This window comes from Coenobita brevimanus, chromosome 91 (genome assembly GCF_032717465.1).
Source record: "Coenobita brevimanus isolate Jiangsu-jjx chromosome 91, ASM3271746v2, whole genome shotgun sequence".
Lineage (NCBI taxonomy): Eukaryota > Metazoa > Arthropoda > Malacostraca > Decapoda > Coenobitidae > Coenobita > Coenobita brevimanus.
The window spans coordinates 2,470,705-2,492,776 of NC_137044.1; the positions used below are offsets into that span (position 1 = coordinate 2,470,705).

A 22,072-nucleotide genomic window follows, 5' to 3' on the forward strand; every position below is an offset into this window, starting at 1 on the left:
CCCCCAGTCCCCTTTCCTGTAATTTGGAGCTACAAGGCATAGCAATGATTTTTCCCTAAATATGTCATTGTTACTGTATTTGTTTTAGCTTAATCAAATGTCAGGTTTTTGTTCGTCCATTTCTGAGGAACCAAAATTCTTATAAAGAACACAAATGATCTTCCTTTTATTTTTGCTTTACAGGGTACTTGGTGTTGTCTTGAATTACATTTTTGTTTAACTGTTTCTGAGGAACTGAAATCCATATATAGAAAACAAAAATGATCTTCCTTTCATTTTTGCTTTACAAGGTACTTGGTGATGTCCTGAATTACTTCTCCGTGGTAAATTTTGCTTTCTGATATTCCAGACAAAATTGTTATTGATATTACTATTATGCAGTGTATAAAACATGTTTCATCCAGTAATCTTGTATTGTGGTAAAGATTGTGTATGATAATATGATTGATTTGTATAGGTACACCCTTGTTGGGCTCTGTAACTGAAGCTTCTTCACCTGTACTTACCCCATTCAAGCTGCTGTGTATTGGGTGGTGTGGACTGTACTAACACTTTGTCTGATGTGGTCTGGTCTAACCACTAACAACCCTTGGCAAGCATCTCACTCCATCCTCCAACTAACCCCAGACTAGTGTGGTATGGAAGACTAGTGATTTTGTTGTTTGGTGCTAGATAACAAGAAATCACTAATCCTCCTACTGCACTGGCCACTAACCCGCATGACTGGTGAATCAAGGCTGCTGCTGCTGCTGCTCCTGCTCCTCCTCCTGCTGCTCCTGCCTCTTAGATATCGGATATAAAGCTGTTTTAATGCCTGAAGTGTGACTGTCAGCTAGAATACGATTCTGTCATCTAAGGAACTTACTGGGAATCCAGGGTATTGCAGTCAGGTACTACTCATTTGAGTATTTTTCTAGCTTAGCAATACTAGTAATGATTTGATAAAGAAATGGGCAAGCACAGTGGTTTATACATTAATATGAATAAGCAAATTTCTGATATGCTAGGAAATAGTGCATGATGGCCCTTGTAAACTGCTTCAAAATACTTGTCATTTGATATGCTGCTAAACTTGGGATAACTGCATATAGTGGTAAATACAGTCATTGTCTTAAATGGTTGTGTGTGTGTGTGTGTGTGTGTGTGTGTGTGTGTGTGTGTGTGATTGCATGTGTGCGTGCTTGTGTGTGTATATATTTATAGCATTTCCCATGTAAATTGTTTGTATTCTAAAGAAATTAATATTTTCACCCACATACATGAGAAGTTACCCTAACGGAAACAAATGGTAACAGCACAGTTTATATTACTTCCTTTTGAGATGTGGGGGTCAGAGCTAGGCTGCTGTAGTGCAAAACATTTAGGTATATGTGACTGGCATACAACCCAGGTGAATTTCCATGCCATCCTGACTATCTACACCAAACTACATGCACAGTACACACTACACTTCCTTTTCCAAAATTAAAAAAAATCATGGCTACTCAACACTGAGCCTCAGAGTCCCTGGGGGGGGGGGGGGACCATAAATGCCCCCACCTTCCGCTCCTATCCCAGTGACGACTTGAGCTGCCTGGAACCGACTCACTTCTTCATCATTTCTGCAACATTCGCGGCCTTTCCTCTAACTTTCGCTCTGTTGAGCAGCACCTCTCCTCCACTAAACCTCACCCTCTCTTTCTAACCGAGACTCAGCTGTTTGAGGCAACTGACAGCAAACCCTTTTCTGTATCCTCCTACTTTCTCTATACTCATTTCAAAGCCAAAGGTGGATGTTGTGTATATACAGTATAAGCAACGACTTATCTTGCTCTCGTGTTCCAGAACTCGATTCTTCTGAATTCTCTACACTCTGGCTTTGGCTATCCTGTCATTCTCTGACTAAGCATATCTGTGCTGTTTACTTATCCCCTAATTCTACTGACTCTCAAAAATTCTTCGACTATCTTACTTCGATGGAACACATTCTATCCATTTCTCCTTTCTCTGAAATCTCCATTTTAGGAGATTTCAATGTTCACCACCACCTTTGGCTCTCCTCTCCTTTCACTTATCCACCTGGTGAACAAGCCTATATCTTTTCTACCCTTAATGACCTAGAGCAGCTTGTACAGCACCCTACCCGCATCCCAGACCGCCTTGGAGAGAGCTCCAACATATTTGACCTCTTCCTTACAACTAATCCTTCTGCCTACACTGTTAATCTTTTCTCTCCGTCGGGCTCCTCTGATCACAACCTTATCACCTTAACCTGTCCTATCACTCTAGTACAGCCTGTGGACCCTCCAAAGAAATGTCGTCTGTGGCACTTTGGAGCTGCGGATTGGGAGGCCCTCAGGCAGTACTTCTTTGATTCTCCTTGGAATGATTATTGCTTCCATGGCCGGGAGCCATGTGAGTGTGCCTTACGCATTACGGAGGTTATTTTTTCGGGCATGGAAGCATACATTCCTTTCTCGTATCCTTTGCCTAACGCAAGTAAGCCTTGGTTTAATCACGCTTGTTCTAATGCTGTCCGCAACAAGGAGAGGGCCTACAAAAGGTACCGGAGCCAAGCTACCCCTGAATCACATCATCTTTACGTGTCTGCTTGGAATCGTGCCAAGTCTGTTCTTCACTCTGCTAAAAATAATTTCATCCTTACTAATTGCTCTCAACTCTCCAACTCAAATTCTTCCCGTTCCATCTGGCACCTTGCCAAAAACTTTTCTAACAACTTTACCTCATCATCCTTCCCTCCTTTTTTCTACTCTGATGGTTCTGTAGCTATTTCGTCTACAGTCAAAGCAAATCTCTTTGCTCAGACTTTCTCCTCCAATTCCACCTTACATGATTCCAGTGCTGTTCGTCCATCACTTCCTCTCTCTGACTTCCTCATGGCTGACATTAAAATTTCTTCAGCTGATGTATTTTCTGCCATCACTGGCCTCAATACTAACAACACATATGGGCCTGATGGAGTCCCTCCTGTTGTTCTCAAGAACTGTGCTTCTGTGCCTACACCCTGCCTAGGTAAACTCTTTTGTCTTTGTTGGTCAACCTGTACCTTTCTTTCTTGCTGGAAGTTTGCTCTCATTCAGCCAGTCTCAATGAAGGGTGACCATTCCCAACCCTCTGACTATCATCCAATTGCTTTAACATCCTGTATTTCAAAAGTTTTTGAGTCAATTCTTAATAGAAAAATTTTAAGGCATTTTTCATATCACAACCTTCTTTCTGATTGTCAGTACGGATTCCGTCAGGGACGCTCCACTGGCGATCTTCTCACCTACCTTTCATACTCCTGGTCATCGTCCTTTCGGGACTTTGGCGAAAGCTTTGCCTTTGCACTTGACATCTCAAAGGCTTTCGATCGAGTCTGGCATAAATCTTCAATTTCCAAACTGCCCTCTTACGGTTTCTATCCTTCTATCTGTGCCTTCATTGCTAGCTTCCTTTCTGGTCGTTCTATAGCCACCGTTGTAGACGGCTATCGTTCTTCTCCTAGATCTGTCAACAGTGGTGTTCCTCAGAGCTCTGTCCTGTCACCAACTCTCTTCGTTTTATTCATCAATGACCTAAGCTGTACATCTAACCCTATCCACTCGTACGCTGATGACTCCACCCTTCACCTTTCCATTCGGTTCCTGCAACGCCCATCTTTGCAGTTACTTCATCAAACAAAGGATGAGGCTATGGCACACCTAATGTCTGACTTGGCTTGTATCTCTGGCTGAGGTAAAAATAATCTGGTTGTTTTTAATGCATCTAAGACTCTGTTCTTACACTTATCAGCCCGACAAAATATTCCACAGGTATACCCACTAATGTTTAATAATATTCAGCTTAATCCTGCATCATCCTTGAACATGCTCGGGGTTTCATTTACTCGGGACTTATCTTGGAAAGATCATATTACATCTCTTGTAAAATCTGCTTCTAAGAGATTAGGTGTGCTAAGCCAACTCCATTCCTTCTTTACCCCTGCACAATTGTTGACTCTATACAGGGGTTTTATCCGCCCCTTTGTGGAGTACAACTCTCATGTGTGGGGAGGCTCCCCACGGACAGCTCTTCTCAATAGGGTGGAGTCTAATTAATTCCCCTCCTCTTACTGACTCCCTTCAACCTCTGTCTCGTCGCCACACTGTTGCATCTTTATCTCTTTTCTATTGCTACTTCAATGGTCACTGCTCCTCTGAACTGTCCGCATGCATTCCTCCACCTCTACGACGGGCGCATAGCACCCGTCTAGCAGCAAACTCCCCTCCCTTTTCTGTCCACATCTCTAATGCAAGAGTTAACCGTTACTCCCAGTCTTTCATTTATGCAACAGGTCAACTCTCGAACTGTCTCCCTCTGTCTATTTCCTGCTTCCTATGATCTCCAGTCTTTCAGATGCTGTGTGTCCAGGCATCTCGAAATGATCGGATCTTGAATTTGGCTCTTTTGTGTTTTGTTTTTCTCTCGGAGGGAACTGTTATTGCGGGCTCATGTCCTTTGGTTCCTTCTTCCTCGCATTTAAAAAAAAAAAAAAAAAAAAATGCCCTTTTAGATCACTAGACCACCCTGTTTTATTATAAAATTTTTATAATAATTCCATACATATTGAAAAGGTTATATTCTGGTGGGAGCTGAATGGCCATATTAAAGTATTACATGTACATAAAGAATAGATGCCTGGTGTTGGGGCACATAAGAGTAAAGGCCATGCCAAATGCAAAACAGTCTGAACATGTTGAGGTGATGGGAGGATTTTTAATTGTGATATGGAGTCAGGGAAGGTTGGTTAGATATCTTATTAACTTGTGTGACCTGGACCATAATTGCCTAACCTTGCACTGCCCCTCCTTCCAAGCCCTGAAAAGGGCAATACGTTATAGATTCTTGGGATTTTTAGAGGGATATGTCCCAGTAGGCTTTGTCAAAGTTATTTTGCCAGTCAGATTACACCCTTCAAATCTTAACTATAATCACATACATCATCCTCGTCAGTCATGATAATCATCCTGACCTCATTTTCCCACCAGAGGATAGGGTGACGTAGTCCAGGAAGCTAGGAAAAAGAAAACATAATAGAGGGAGAACTAGCAACAGTATGCCCAGGGGTATGGGCGCGCGCACACACTCACCAACTATTCAAGTGCGGGTGTCCCCCCCCCCCCAGTCATTAATCAAACATCTGAGCCTGAATGTCCCATTGTGTAGATCTGTTTGTAAAATGGACAGAGAACACCCAATTCCAACAGATTGCATTCTGGGACCTCTACCTGACGGGCCTAAATCATCTGCACGTATATTTACTTTTTTAATCCACAGATATACTTCTCAAATGGCTCATGATGATGATGATGACATGCCAGATAATCAGTCTGTTGGGAGGAAGGGGGAGCCACATTTGTCATGTGTTCCTTCATTACTTAAGTCATGCAAGCAGTGCAATCCTTTCTGTTATCTAGCCTTGTTAAATTAATATTAGTGTTGTGCACATAGTGAAAAGAATCACTGCTTGTATAAGAATTATCATCTTGAAGTATTGTCAGTTATTAGGTAAATCCAGAAAAGTTCAGCATTGGTGAACTATTTCCATAAAACACAGCACAATGCTGGTGTTAAAGCCTATCACAGACTGCATGAGGCAATATTATGTTATGCTATTTAGCCTGAAAACCTTCCTGGAGACATGGAGATAATGGAGACAGTAAAGATTGTGGAATGGGTCATTGAGAACTTGATAATAGAAAAAGTAAGTGTAAATAAAATGGTTTGGTTTTACTCTTGAAAGGGGCATGACTGATGCAATGTTCTGTTATCTGCAAGCTGCAACAGAAATATCTTGGAAAGAACAGAACACTGTTTTACATGCTTGTGGATTTGGAACAACATTAGATAAGTCCCAGAGATGTAAGTAAAAGAAGAAAGCTGTCTGTTGATGAATAGATTGTCAGATTGGTAGTGAAAGTGTATGATGAAGAAATTACACCTGTGTGAGTGAGTGGAAAGTTAAGTAAGGAATTTGTCAGTGTAGGAGTGTTTAGTGTTCCATGCTGACTCCAGTGCAATTCATCCTGGCACATGAGGCATGTGAAGGGAGTTCAGGAATGGGCTATCTTAGGAGCCTTTCTGTTAAGATGATTTAGTCTTATTGCTGAAATTATGCAGGAAGCAAGAGGGTTTTACTGTTTGCATAGTAAATGATTGTGAGCAAGTGAGGTCAAATTTAAAGTAGCGTAGGAATTTAGAAACGGTGGAACTGCATGGACAAGTTTGTAAGAAACTGAATATGATTGGGGTTACAGCCATCTTTTAGCATGAATTTGTGTAATGGCTCTTCCTCATATGTCTAGAAAGTTTATAAAAATCTATGAGATGGAACTAAGAAAAAATTAGGTTTGATTGTGGTGTTAATGGAAGTTCTGCCCTATTTCTTTTATTTTTCTGAATAGTGTGATATTTTCCTAGTTTTATCATTTTCAGTGAGTTCCGTGTATCCTATGGGAAGCTTGGATGTAGTGATAAATGTTAAGAAAAATGCTGCAAAGATTAGTTTGACTACAAATATATATATATATATATATATATATATATATATACATACAGTATACAGAGCAAACTCGCCCCGTATGCGTGGGTTTCATTCCAATCGTGGTGCGTTCGGCGCGAAACCGTGTAAGTTTTAACGACTCCTTAATTTGCACCCTAGACCCCTGAAATGTGATGTTTTGCTGTTATCTGCCATTGGTAATCAGTATGAAGCACTTTAAGTGGTTAGAAGGTTTATTTAATGTTATAACTTACAAATACAGTACTGCACAGCAAAACTTCAACATACAAATACATAAACACAAGGCAATATTCCGACGCCGATCAGTTTCGGGACAATTCGCCGTCACAACAACAACAAGACAATACGTCGTCATTAACCCCTACACCGCGGGCTTGTTTACCAATGACTTGCGTGTGCCGTGGGGTTATTTGGGCTCTGACAGACTCTCAAAAAATATTTGCCAGAAACCAGTTATTAGTCCTAGAATAATAAAATTACATATGCTTATGGCACATACCTTCAGCTTTCTCCTGGAATGATTGTTGAGCCTTCGTCGGTTACCGTAGGACTTGTGGAGACCTCTGAAGTAGGGTAACGAAGTCTCCACTTTACACTTCCCGACAACCCGTAATATGATTACCACAGCCAGATACAAACACTATAAACACTATTCTACAATTTTCAAGTAGTTTGGGATCCATACTCAAAAAAAAAAACACTGTGAAAGCAATGGAAATTACGAGCGCGTCTGATCGTCGCACTGGCACTAGTTCGCTCTTGGTAGTCTGTCATTTATTATTCATAAAACCCCTCACACTTTATATTTCTATTACTATATAACACTTATATATATCTACAGTCTTTATCCATAAGTTTCCTTCAGTAGTATTAGTTTATTGTCACTGTAGGGATTCAATTTCTTTCAGTAAAATACGTAGCATTCACTTTCTCGTCCTGTATACTGGCATTGAGAGTGAATGTCACTTTCATCTTCACTCTCATAACTCATAGCATTCAGACATGCTAGAGTGAAACTTTCACTTTCATTACTCCTAGGGTATATACTCGTATTCTTATAATACTACTCATTTACATTTCTATTTATGTTCTCTATTTTATTTACGTTATTTACATTTCTATTTTATTTACACTGTGTTGTGCACTGTCACTTGAAATAACTTATAAAACTATTTTCCATTGTTCACGTATATTTACATTCATTACTTTCACTTGCTGTTTACACATTATTTACACATTATTTACAATTCCACTTGCACCGTTTTACTCGATAGAAAGATCGTAGTCACTCTTTTATCAATTGTCAGCCCTTTACCTCTTTCCACACGAGGTTTAGTAGGGGGTAAAGGTCACAGGGCCATTTGCATGGGGGTGAAAAAAGGCCTTGAAGTCAGCAAGAAGAAACATACGTACTCTCGCTTCGGAAGATGATAGTGAACTGATAACAGAGGACCAGCGTGGAGGCCTGCTAGGGGTTATTCAGAGTTACCAATATTACTTCTTGAAACAGCTAAGTCTAGCACTGATATGATTGGCAGGAAATCTAGACAATACATTATAAATTTGGTAGTTCCAGGTGAATGTAAATATCACTTAGGCTTCTCCCTTCCCTCCTTACATGTATATTTATTACGAAAATAGATTAGAGGCCTACTTAGGAGATATATATTCAGAGCTACCAATGTTATATCTTGAAACAGGTTTGTCTAGCACTGATATGATTGGCAGGAAATCTAGACAATATATTATAAATTAGGTAGTTCCAGGTGAATGTAAATATCACTTAGGCTTCTCCCTTCCCTCCTTACATGTATATTTATTACGAAAATAGATTATACGGCATATTTCAAGGGGAAAAAAACAGCGAAAATTAGCGAACGAGTGCATGTGAGGTGTTGTCAGGTGATAATTAGCCAATTCCAGGTGTATGGCACTCTCACTTACCTTATTTCTTTCTTGTATATATTATTTGGTATAAGAATAGGACATAGGGCTTATTTCAATGGATGAAATCAGTGAAAAATTCCAGGGAAGATTTACTTAGCGTAGCACGGCCGGGCAGGCGAGGGGATAGGGTAATGGAGGGGGGGTAGGGAGGGGAGTCAAGAACGGGGAGAAATGGCTAAATTGTCAACAATGGATGGGAGTACAGATGAGATTAGGAGTGCTGACCAGTGTTGGACATTGGCAGTACTGATAGATGATACAAGCCCCCACTTGGAAGCCCGGGTGAATTCAAAATAACACAGAATCACAAAAGCGACGCCCCGCGGTATGATCCCTTGCTCCCAAGCGTCACGAAAGTGACGCCCCGCGGTTAAGGGGTTAATGAAGACAGCTCGGGGTAACGCTAGAATATATTTCAAAGGCGACTACAGTGAGAAAGAGACAAGTTAATTATTGACTAATGATGCAACCAATAAATAATATCCAAAGCCTACGCTATTGAACATAGATTTGACAGATCTCCCTGAAATATAGTTATTAAAGTATTGATTAATTAATACTAAGTATATTTATAGAATGACAGGGAATCGTCCAGAGTGCGAATTGTCCTGAAGGGGAATCGTCCATGTTTTGACAGGGAATTGTCTGACGGCAAATTGTCTCGGAACCCGCCAATCATGGGTAACCATATAGATCAGGTTAACTGGTTACAAGGCTTTATTTAATGCTTTAACCTTTTTTAAGTGCTTTAACCGCCTGGGAACACCAGATGCTGTTGGCATCCCTACGTGTCAAGTGGCGTTGGTGGAGGATTAGTGCCCCTCTCTGTAAAACAATTAACTCTAAGCCATTGGCCACCCCGTCTGGGATACATGGCGTCTGGCAATGAATGAATGATGAATGAACTTACAAGTATATACCAGAATAGTAAATATTTAACCTACAAATACAGTACTGTGGAAAAGCAGTACAGCAAATCTTTAACAAACAAATAAAAAAGGCAATATTCTGGCGCCTATCAGGTAAACTGGTTATAAGATTTAATTTCTTGCTTTAATGTTATTTAATAGTACTTTAACTTGCACATCAACTTACCAGAACAGTAAATATTTACCTTACAAATACAGTACTGTGGAAAAGCAGTTTTCTTTCCTTTATATTTTAATTGACTTGTAAATGTTACATTTTGTAAGTAAATCATTTAACCCTAGATAGGTAATGTGGGGTCTGACAGACCCCAGAGGTTTTCTTTTGCATGTGGTGTTTAATTTTTTTTTATCCAAAAATCTTGTCCTTCCCAGTACCCTCCTGATTCTTGATGACCTTCATGGGAACAGTAGGGTCATTTCTGTATCTGGCTCCGATTTGGCCCTATAGGGCCATTGGGGTTTCTCAGACCCCAGATTACCTAACACATAACTTGTTTGGGTCTGAGGGACCCCAGATTACCATTCATGTAATATTGTTACCACTTCCTCATATGCATTTTTTTTTTTTTTTTTTTTTTTTACATCCAAGGCTCCATTTTTAGTCTGTAAATACTGCAGACATCTGTTGACATGACAATCCATGAAAAAAACTTTTACCTGCTCTAGTATCTAACTGCAGTCACTGCAGATGGGAATGGAGTGCTCCTGCTGCCTCCACTGTCAGTGCCCGGTGAGTGCAATTAGATACTAGTGCTGGTAAAAGATTTTTTTTTTCATGGATTGTCATGTTAACAGATGTTTGCAGTATATACAGACTAAAAATGGAGCCCTGGATGTAAAAAAAATATGCATATGAGGAAGTGGTAATTGAAGGTAGCCAATAATATGTAGAAATTTGTACGTGATTTTGTACTTTCTCTATTTCCAGTGAAGTATTCATTTGCTTTGTTTCACCATTTCTCAAAAGGAGTTCCCACCATTGGTGATGTGTGGACCACCCACCGTTGGAAGAAGAAACCTTTCAGTTTTCATAGGGCAATTAAAAAAGAAAAGTGTAAAAAAAAAATAGAAGTTTTTATTTAAAATTAAGTTTTAAAAAAGCATAGTGAAAAATGGACTTTTTTAAAAATTAAAATAAAGAAATATGATCTAGTTTCAAGTAGAAATAGGGATTTCCATATAAGTGCAGTGTAAGTTTTATTTTTTTTATTTTTTAATGTTGGGGTCTGTCAGACCCCACTTTACCTAAATATGTAGTCAGAAACATAACCTATCTAGGGTTAAACTAACTGAACATGGATTTTTGACAAATTACACTAGTACTCTAAGTACAGCTGTGGTATTTTGTAACAGCCAGTCCTGTATTACCCTTTTGGGGCTTTTTTGAACACGGGGCTAGTACAATACTTTGTAAAACAATATTCACATCAGAAAATTTTCAGTTTGCATCTAGAAATCGTGATCATTCAAATGCTCATGTGTGCTCACCAGTGACCACTGCACACATCTGACACTTTCAAACCATAACTCATGGATGCACCAATTTTTTGCATAACCTTTAGTTTGGGATGTCATTTACATCCCATTCAATAGAGTACTAATTTTTTTTTTTCATGGAAGACTAACTTAATGTCTTTGGAGAAAATTTTAATATTGACCAAACCAAAACATTCACCCAACGTTTCAGACAGGAGTCATACAAATAGTTTCAGCATACTGATACTTTTTTAAATGCACTCCATAAACTGGAAACTGTATTGTTACAGCAAAGATAGAGAATGCCAAATACTGTCAACACCAAGGAAACCTTATTAGCAGTGCTGTATACAGTGTACTGTGCTGTATAAGATTATAAAGAAATACTGTATGTGAAGCCACTGAATTATGCTCCAGAAATGGGTTTTTGAAAATGTGCATAATGCACTTTTCCTGAACCATATTTCAGGTGCATAAGGGTGAATCATGTCCCTGTAAGAGGAAAAGAGGTAGCAATCAGGCAATTTTGTAAGGCTGAGACAATCTTAACCTGTGGATTGTGCAATCATCTATTTTTATCCCACCCCATAGTACACAAAAAATGAAGTAGAAAAAAATTCTTTTTTTTAGTTTTATTTATTATAAACTTCAAGATAAACATCCAGGGCATCATCTGGTGGGAAAAAAAAAAATAATAATAATCTCTCTCTTTGTCTTTGCTTAGGGCCATGCTTACGTTTACATGGGGGAGTAGTGATTTTTTTTTTTTTTTTTTTTTTTTTTTGAAGGTAAACATCCAGGGCATCATCTGATGAAAAGAAAAAAATCTCTCTCACTCCGTCCTTGTGTAGTGCCATACATGAGTTTGCATAGGGGTGTAGTAGTTAGCGGTGATGCAAGGCCAGCACAGCCTAGGCTGTGGCTCACAGGCTCGCAAACCCACAGGTTAAAGAGTAGTTTCATGTGTATTAATGTTATCATTGTAGTGATATGTGAAGATGAATAGTTTCCAAGATTTATGGCATGTAGGGTCAGTCATCGGTTTCTCTAAATTCATATCCCTTTTAGTTACCTCCAAGAACCCAGAATATTATCACTGGTTGAGTTTTTTTTTTTTTATTGCTTCCAAGCTGTAGTCTTGCCCCCCCACCCCAACGAAATTTGATGACTGCTTCCAAGCTAGTCTCTTAAACTTGAGGCCCATTCCCAGATTGTTATCCCTTTTTGTGTTTACTAGCGTGGGCTTACCCTCAGGATTCAAGGCTCAAACTTGAGGCTCATTCCCAGAATGTTATCCCTTTTGCTGGTGAAGTGGGCAGTGAGAAAGTTTGGGATGGAGGAGTGGCTGGTTAGGATGGTCATGGCCATGTATGTGGGTGCTCACATCCTGGTAAGAGTGAATGGAGGTTTGAGTGATGAGTTTCCAGTGAATGTTGGTATGCATTAGGGGTCAGTTTTGAGTCCCTTGTTGTTTATCATGGTACTTGAAGAAATGGACTCCCATGGGAGATCTTGTAAGCTGATGATTTGGTGTTGATTGCAGAGAATGAAATGGAGGCGGAGGAAAGATTTAGGAATTGGAGAGATGGTATGGGGCACAAGGGCTGAAGAGTAAATACAGATAAAACAAAAGTGATGAAATCTTGGGCTGATGGCAGTACTGCCAAAGAAGAGGGAGAGTGGCCATGTGCAATTTGCCACAAGGGCATGGGAAGTATGCCATCTTGTGCTCTGTGATAAGTGGGTGCATAAGAAATGTAGTGGTATTAGAGGTTGAGTGCTAGATAATGCTGATTGTATGTGTGCGGGGTGTTGGGGAGAGCAGGTGAAGGTCGTCAGGTGTGAAAGGATTGAACTTGCTGGTGAGTCTCTTGAGTGTGTGAAAGAGTTTTATTATTTGGGAGACATGTTATGTGCTGGAAGTGGGGCTGGAGCTAGCTCTGTGGCTAGGGTGAGAAGTGGTTGGAAGAAGTTCAGGGAGCTGTTGCCTCTCCTGACATTGAGAGGACTATCCCTACGTGCTAAGGGATCTTTGTATGCAGCATGTGTTAGGAGTGTAATACTGTATGGTAGCGAGAACTGAGCAGTAAAGAAAGAGGATACTCGCAGGCTCAAACGTACAGAAATAACAGTGATTAGGTGGATGTGTAGTGCGTCCCTCCGTGCAAGGCCTGGGGCGGCTAGGTTTATGATGGAAGTGTTGAGAGGCAGGATGGGACTGGAGTGTATTGGTGTTGTGATGAGGAGAGGTAGAATGAGGTGGTTTGGGCATGTGGAGAGGATGGAGGGTGATAATTGGGTGCAGAAAGTGAGAAGCATTAATATTGGGGGTGGGGTTGTGAGGGGTAGACTGAAAAAGACATGGGACGAGATCATTAAGTGTGACCTCATGGTTAACCCCTTAAACGCGGCTGTGTACAGTCGTTCCCCCCCGAGTGGCGGGGTTGTATCGCGGTCTGAGTATCTGTAGGAAAATATTCGCCAAAAATCAGAGATTAACCCTAGAACATTATAATTGGTATGGCAGATAGTACTTACATTCAGCTTTCTCCAGAGACAGGTGTTGAGCCTTCGTGGACTACCCAAGGACTTGTGGAGACTTGCAAAGTTGGGTAACCAAATCTTCACTTTCACACCTCCAGCAACCTGGTTTCCCCTCTACCACAGCCTCATTCTGTCACAGTAAACTTTATACTACAACGTAAAGGTAGTTAGGAATCCGTATTTGTACAATAAGCACTGAAAATAAGGCTAAAATCAACGGAGCGTACGGCCGACATGCACTGTGGCGGCGGTCTTCCCGTCACTCAACAAACATTTCCATTTTCACAGCTAAAAACATGTATATTACATTATTTTCATTCATATTACTTCCCAAAAGATCACCACGGCCTGCTTTTTATTCTGCCTTACGTCCGCCACTTTATTCTCGTTCCTGTCGGCCGCTTGCACTGACTGGGAAGAGCTAGAACTCGCCATAATCTCACTTTGAAAGCCTGCAGTAAACTGACGCTAAACAGGGGCAAACCGTGAGAAAAAAAGCTAGTGTTACAACTGGGGAAACAAGCGTTTCCTAGTAGCATAAACTGCTTGTGAGAGGAGAGTGCAGATTTACAGTTCTGAGCGCTCAGAGCGCTGCCATGTATCACAGCCAGACTGGCCGGGCCGTGGTGGGGAGGGGGGACGGGGGGAAAACGCGATATTTGGCAAAAACTGAGGTCAGTAGTACAAATGTAAAGTATGCTAGTTGTAGCTAGAGGGTGGTGGTACTGATAGACAATACCAGCTGGAGCCTGCTTGCCCGCGGTTATTCAAAATTTACTCAAATCGCAAACGCGACGATCCGCCGTTATGTCCTTTGGGCCGACCGTCGCAAATGCGACAATCCGCGTTTAAGGGGTTAAGGGACTGAACAGGGAGGCTGCCATAGATTGTGAAGCATGAAGAGCAGCCATTAGGTGACCAAGGCCGATGCATGCAAGCATGTTGGAGCCTACAAAAACGAAACAAAAACAAAACTGGCTTGGGTGGTAGGTGGGGGCACTCACCATTCACTCGCTTTATGTAGTGCTGGTCTCAGGTGACTGCTCTTTCTTCCTTCCTTCTCTGAATGTCCGTTCCATCCTTTCTTTCTTCTTCCGTCTGTCTACAGGTGACTCTACATTGAGTGACAAGCTAAATGGTTTCCTGTACTCCAAGAAATCATTTACTATGCTGGGTGGTAACTATATAACCAAACTATGGCACCTGGTGGTTTAGTGGGTAATTAGGGTGCTCCAACTGGATTGAGCCTGTCGGTTTATATCCAAGGGGGGGGGTTGGGATTTATTGCTCACGTAATGCCACTCGGGGATGAGTGAGGCTGGTCACTTTCATCTGAAAAATCAGGACCAACTTGCCTAGCTCTCGGCTCCTATGCTTCTCATGGGGCAACACAGGATTAGATGATGTATATGTATACTAGCTTGGGCTTACCCTTACACCTCAGATATAACTAGTGAAGTAGACAAAACTGTGTGCCTTTGTCAATTCAGATGTGTAGTATTTGTATCGAGTAAATTTGTTAAATGACAGTGGTAATCAGGGATAGTGTAATAATCTCTGCTTTTTATCCAGCAGTGCATAGATTATTGATTGTATTTTTCTTCCGACGCATATTTCAGTTAATCAGTATCTGAATGTGAATCCAATCAGTATCTGAATGTGAATCCATGTACCAAAGCCAGCTAGGTACCAACATTTTGTTTGGATAAGTAATGTAAGATGGGTAATAAGTTTACTCATAGTGAGAGTTCAGCCTTGACATTGTGTACATGCTGTGTTTCATGCCTTCCCACATTTGACTTCGTAGCACCTAGTACCTCCTTGTTTGATGGTTGCCTCTGCTAGAGAGGTGTCAGATGTTTACAGCTGATATAACCCAAGATGTGATTTGCTTGATCCATCTTCCGGAATCCTTCCTTTGTTTCAGGCTCCCCACAATAGGATGACCATAGAAGAAGTCTCCAGATTCTGTTTTGGCAAAAATCGGATTGTACATTCTTTTCCCTTCCCTCTCTCAATTCATCATATACCAATTCTTTGTTGCAGAGCTGTCATCCCATATTGAGTGAAGGTTTCCGTCTCTACTGTACTTCTTTTCTCTCTCTCTCTCTCTCTGCTTTACATAAGCTGTAATATAGTGTGTCATACATACTAATGAAGTAAGAAAAAGTATTAAAATGCACAGTAAAATTCAAAGCAGTATATTAGTTTTCAGTAAATACTAACATTTGGACTCATTGCTTACCCGAGATAGTTAGGAGGTAGCCATGACAGTAGTATAGTATCTAGGCATTTCCTGGCTGTAGCTGTATAGTCATCTTCTCTAAATAGTAAATTGCTCTACCTTGTTTCTCCAGTTGTTGCAGGGTTTTCTCTTTCTGCATTAACTATCATTTTGGTTTCAGACTTTCTGTTCATCATTTGGCAGGTGTTGCTAAAAAAATTATTTGAACTGTATGGAGGTTTACATATGAGGCCATTAGAGGGAAAACCAGTTAAGCGCCAAAAAAAGAAAACAAACGCTGTTAAAGTTTGTGTACTTTAAATATGACATAACTTTTCAACCAATGAAGATATTCTGCTCTTGTTTTTTTTTTCCATGTAGCCTAATTCATCTACTTTTCCGTAATGATACTCAGACGCTGATAATTAGTGGTATTTTAAATGAAAAAATTCAATAACATCATCTTTCTCCTCGTTAGACAACAATTGACGACAAAGTAGCAGTACTTTTACCCATAATATGTGTTATTGTAGGTCAGCTATAAGATATTGAGACTGAAAATATGTCAGTAGGTAAGTAAGGACATGTGCCTTTATGGTGGTGTCATGAAAAAAAGCTTGGTGGTATGTGTCAAGCCACGCGATTGGCGCGTCTTGCAGCCACCTCCTGCTGTGTGGCGCTCGCCTGGTTTTCCCTCTCACTCTTAGCCTCGCATACATGCGGCTTACAATAAGTGTGTGTTTTTACATGAATACTCTGGTAATATCGCCTTAACTCAAGTAGGAAAACCGGACATGATGTTGGTTTCCAAGGATGCAGTACTTGGGAGAAGAAAATACCAAGCCAAAATGGACCTAATGGTAATGTCATGGAGTGGTTGGCTATCAATAGCAGTACGGTCGTTCACAGTCCTTTAAAAATCGTAATTTTCAACCGTCTTAGGGACATCTTTTTCACTTAAACCCTTGTTGTAGTGGTAGAAGAGGATTTGGGGAATAAAGTGGTATATGTAACTCCGTTTCTGGCCGGGGTGGCGCCTACCTGGTTTTCCCTCCAAGCGCCTCATATGTAAGCTTATGCCTTCAGAATTTCCATGTCAGTAGCAGTATTTTCTTATTGGTATTGAGCTTTGTGACTAATAACTTTCTTCCTTTAGTGTGCTGGAGTATGGAGGTCAACATTACCAGGGTGGTGACTATGAGCATGACCAGTCTAGGTAATGGTCAGTTTTAACATCTTTTCTTTGTTCTGTGGGTATATTTTCAGACAGTCTAGCAACCATTGAAAAGGCCAGTTGTTACTGTACCATGTGCAGTTTTGTCGAATGACTCACAGTATTTATTTCTTGTGGTTACTAGTCTGTAAGTTATTGATAATTTACTGTTGTGAATTATATTGATCTGAATATATGGAGACATTACTGCCATTTGTATGACTTTACTGATATACTAACCTTGTTTGTTTTCTGCCTCAGGGAGTTTGGGGGTCAGCCAGGCCGCAGATACTGAGGCACCACCTGAAAAGTCCAGCCATCGTCAGATTCTCACCTTGATGAAGCAGACACGCCACAAACCAGTTAAAGCTAAAATTCTAGAGTTAGAGAGTAACACAAGTGCTGTAGAATGTTTACTGTAGGTTTGAGGAGCATCCCTGGGCAGTAGGGTGGCTCTGGCTGTAGAACACTCACTGATCACCGCTGACGTGTGGGCTTGATGTAGTGGCACTCTTGCGGAGCTCAGCGTCAGGTTGAAGGCCATCTTTAGCAATCTTTCAGCTGTTTATAAATGCAAATTTGATGTATGTACTTCAGGATAGTAATCAAAGCTTGGGAGAAGCACAAAGGGAGTTGTATTAGTTCTTAATACCTGTTTCAAAGATGGCATGGGTCAGCTGACCTGTTCAGGGTGACTGTTGGTGGAATGACCTTGTAGGTAACGGACAGGATTCCATCCAATATTTCCAAGTAACTGTTAATCAAAAGCATAACCTGTATAGTTTTTTACTTCCAGCCAGTGTTTATGTTGATCAAACCAGACTGCATACTGATTTACTTCTGCTGCTTAATGTCATTACCTAATATGATTTTAGGTACTCCACCTTCAACATTTGAAAAGATATTCAAGGAAGGGGAAATTCATCAATATTTAGACTTCACCTTGGAAGCCTAACGTCCACTAATTAACTATGAATATTCAGGTATTTGACTAAATAACTAGCTCCAAAGTAATCACTGATGTATTTTTATACAATTTATTGTCATAATATTTGTTTCATGTTATACTACATATGGATAACTAATGAATGTTGTCACATAAATTTCCCTCTTAGCACTACTTCCAGTATATTCTTTAGTCCTCCTGTTGCCCTGCCAGGCTCTGTCTTGTACCTGGAAGGGCAACTCTTTCTCCTCTCTCTTTCCTCAGAATTTATCTCTTCGTAGAAAGACTGTCTCCGTCTTAGACGGCTAATAGGAACCTTATGGTAACCTTTTAAATCAAGAGCTTGTTTTGATGAGGGTTGTAGTCATGTTTCCTGCCTTATAACTCCCATGCTGAGACCCTGACTGTTAGATGTCGTACCTTCACGTAGAGGCTCTCCTGCCTATTGCTTAGTTCTTGTTTTTCTGTGGGATGTACCAGAGATGTTTACTTAGCTGAGTTTGATGTGAAGAAGGTTCTACTGTACCATGATTTTTCTGTTATTAGGAGCATAGTAGATAATGATCCTTTTCCTAGTAAACACTTAAAATATAGTGAAAATCAATTATATACATAAATATATATATATATAAATATATGAGACTTACTGTATGCAGAGTTAATAGTCTGGACATAGTGGAAGTTGTTGCAAAGGTCAGTCCCAGTTAAGTTAACATCTAAGATACTTCCCTGGTATGTTTGTATGTCTGTACCTGATAATTGAAGCCATTGTCCGTGTACAAAGGTATCGTTGTCATCACTTTAAGAAAGACAAAGGACACTCGCCATAACTTCTCCGTGCCCCAACAGGTCTCCCCCTCCCCTCCCCCTCCCATTCCCTCCAACACACCTGGGATGTCAGTCCCCTTTCCCTCAATTTTTCTTGTTACATGATTATATGGAAAAATGAAGATCATGCTCCTGCCAGTAGAATATATTCTCTGTTTTGGAGTTGCTTTTGTTTGTGTTATGCTTTTGTTTGAATCAATTTAGGTTTTAAAACCTACTATAAACTCTTACAAAGTGTGACTTGGCTACTTGTGTTTGAGGAGTTTATTGCAGTCATCCCTGCTTTTGTAGGTAAAGTAGACATTCCATGCAGCCCACTTTTGTTATAAATGGTCATATTTTTTGTAATACGCCTGCCAAAGCCTGCCACTCAACAAAATGTTGATTGATGGTTACAGGGTCAAGTTGTTTGCCAGGCCCAGAGGAGTTTGTGTTTTGCAATTTTTAAAGCCTTAGATTATAAGATTTATGAGTCTTGGTTATTTGTAATGTTAACTCCCCCTCCCCCAACTTGTAGTACTGTACCTCTTGGCAACACTGGCAAGAGTTGGTCAAGTTTCTTATTTTATTTTCCCCAGTTTGGAGCAAGCTTTTCCTTGTAACGTAAGAAAGAGCCTTAACTCAACTCTTATAGAAACTAGGTACTCAGTCCCCATTGCCTGCATACATTAGTATTTGAAGTTATTACCTCGTATAGAGTTTATGTCCAATGTATCTACAAATTCTAACATGAAACACTATTTGCTCCTCAGGGGATCAAATTTAACTATGCATCAACTGGCCCAAGAGGGAATAACTCTTTTAAGGCGAAGATCACAACAGCAAAAGTCTGAGTTGTGGCCTTCTATGAGAACTTTTGACCACACTGACACACATGTAGTTCTTCCCATGTAGTGAAACTCTGGTGTAATGTATTCTGCATTACCTACAATTTCACACACTTCACAAAATGGTCTTGGAGGTAAGGAATATTAAATCTTGAATGTCTAAGATGTGCCTACGGTCCCCTGACTAGCAAGTATTGTCTTGCAATTTGACTGGATGTTCACATGTAAGAGATTTGATTTATACATAAGGACCAGACACTGTTACTTGTGTCCATAGTTTAAAACTCTTGAAGCCATCCATTTTGTAATGTGATTAATGTATTTTGCATTCATATAAAGGAATAAATACCAGAAGATGTCTCTCTCTTTGTCTTACATTTATATTGTTAAGGTTTCCATGAATGAATGTAATAATCCTGTTATATTATCTCTATCTGTTGCCAGACAGAAAGGGGTAGTCACCAACAAATTTCGCCATGTCACTGTCATCGGCCATCTGGCTGCCCTCGATACAACTCTCACCTTCATCCCTCAAAAACCTTTCCACCCCATCCTTCCATCGCATCCACTGTCTTCCCCTGCCCCCCCTCCCCCTCCCCCCTCCACCTGGCTCATAAACAGGTGACCATCCAACATGGTAGCTACATTCCTGAAGGCTGCATGTTCAGCAAAGCTCATTTTCAGCAAGTATGTATACTAAAGAAAGATAGGGCTACACTGTTACATCCCAAAGCCTTGTGGAAAAGGGGTTCATGGTTTATAAAATCAAGTTTAGAAGACTAATGGAATGTACTTATTCACAGTATTACAAAGCTCAGTTGGTGCATGTATCTCTCAAAAACTTGACTTTCTTTCAATTATAAAAAGAACTTGTAAGTAGAAAAATGTGCTCATTGATGGTTTTACTCTGAACATAACATTTAGCATCCTTACTTGTTAACCTCCCCAAACAACTAACTAGTATAATCTTGTTCAAATCATAGTGAAAATCTTGTTGCATTACACCCCTGCCAGAAAGTAAACTGACAAGCAGCAACCGCTGACTGTGGGGGTGGAAGGTGGGATGGGGTTCCTTTTCTTGCCTGACCAATGGTTTTATTAATAAACTCTTAACACTGAAGAAGTTTACTGTCAAATTAACCCTTTGGTGTTTATGGGTGCGGTACAAATTTCATGCACTCGTTACCATTCGACGCAGGCTGCCTCTGCGCACATTTCAGCCGCTCATTACCATGGGATGCCGGTTGCGTTGAACGAAATGGCCCTTCTTTTTTTGGTTATGGAATGATTTTGCTTCCATTTCTGGATGAGAACAAAGCACTACAGTACTTGTGTCCCCGTGTATTCTTCTGCTGTGCTCAATCCACCTGCACCCAGCGTCGCCCCATTGCCCCAGTCAGTGTGTTACGAGCTTTGCTTGAGCATAAGCTAATTTTCTTTCACAAATCGAACCTAATTGACCTACAGTACAGTAAGACCTCACTATAATGGACTAATTGGGGCCCAAACCATTCCAAAAAATGTGAAATTCCGATAAAAACGACATCCGGACTTCCCCCTGCTAATCCGGACGTCTTCCGATATATCAGACATTAGTCCAGATCGCATGAACGGTTTTTAAACCGTTTTAACTACAATTGCGGTACTGTACTGTGTTATAACTTCACTACATTAATCAAATGGTATAATATATACTGTATAATAATACTGCACTATACACTGATAAACATGTCTTTTATTTACCTTCTTGTGGTGAACATAGCTGAAGAAGTCGGGCAGTCCAGACCGCTTCTGGCTTTATCGGACTTTTTCCGATATACAGGAATTTAGTCTGGTAGCTCCTCGAGTCCAATAAAAGCGAATTCCGGTCTATCGAAGTCCATTATATCGAGGTTTTACTGTAATTCTTTATGCACAATAATGTAGCCAAATAAATTCCCTGTAACTTTTTCTCAGTAACATTTACAATAAAAATTATATTACTATGAGAAATGAAAAAAGCAGTAAAAATAAATTAAGGCATAATTTACGTTCACCTGATCTTTTTTACAACACCATAAGCAAGTACATTTATTCAGGATTACTGTGAAAAAAATTACGATTAGCTATCGAAGCATAAATATGGGTGTGAGGGCAAATTGTTTATGAACGATAGAGCGCACAGGAATAGCGTGGTGAGGGGGGGTCTCTCAGTGCGTGGATGCCCAGGACTGTGTCCCAAGAACTCGCTCATGGTTGGATGCAGCCTGCGTCGATTGGTGACAAGAGGGTTATCAAAGTGAAAGATGTAAAAACAAAATGATCTGTAATAGTTATCTGTTAAGATGTCTTGTTTATTCTGTAAATCTGACTATTCTTTATAAACGCCTAGTTCCCTTGTCTCCTCACAACCTCCCACAGTGTATGTATAATATTTTACATGCTCTTTTACACATCTGGATATATGTAAGTGAAGGGGATAGCCTTTTTACTTGTATAGGGCAACAAATTAGAAAAAAAAAAAAAAAAAAAAGTAGATTTTGGGAGATGGGGATAAATTTAGTTTAAATGAAAAAAATGTTCACAGAATTTAAGATTTCATTTCCCTAAAGACA

The 22,072-nt window shown here is 40.2% G+C and overlaps 1 protein-coding gene across 6 annotated transcripts in view; it reads left to right on the forward strand.

Annotated features, from left to right (window-relative positions):
- Positions 1-19,837, forward strand: part of HnRNP-K (Heterogeneous nuclear ribonucleoprotein K) — a 220,422-nt gene extending 200,585 nt beyond the window's left edge. For 5 of the 6 annotated variants that reach the window (XM_080281851.1, XM_080281849.1, XM_080281848.1 and 2 more), the window contains 2 exons: positions 16,821-16,880; positions 17,139-19,837. In XM_080281851.1, the coding sequence (XP_080137977.1) occupies positions 16,821-16,880; positions 17,139-17,172 (94 nt within the window). In that variant the 3' untranslated portion in view covers positions 17,173-19,837. Of the gene's footprint in view, positions 1-16,820; positions 16,887-17,138 lie in introns of all 6 variants that reach the window. The other variant, XM_080281847.1, reaches the window with a different exon arrangement.
- Positions 19,838-22,072: the final 2,235 nt, after the last annotated feature.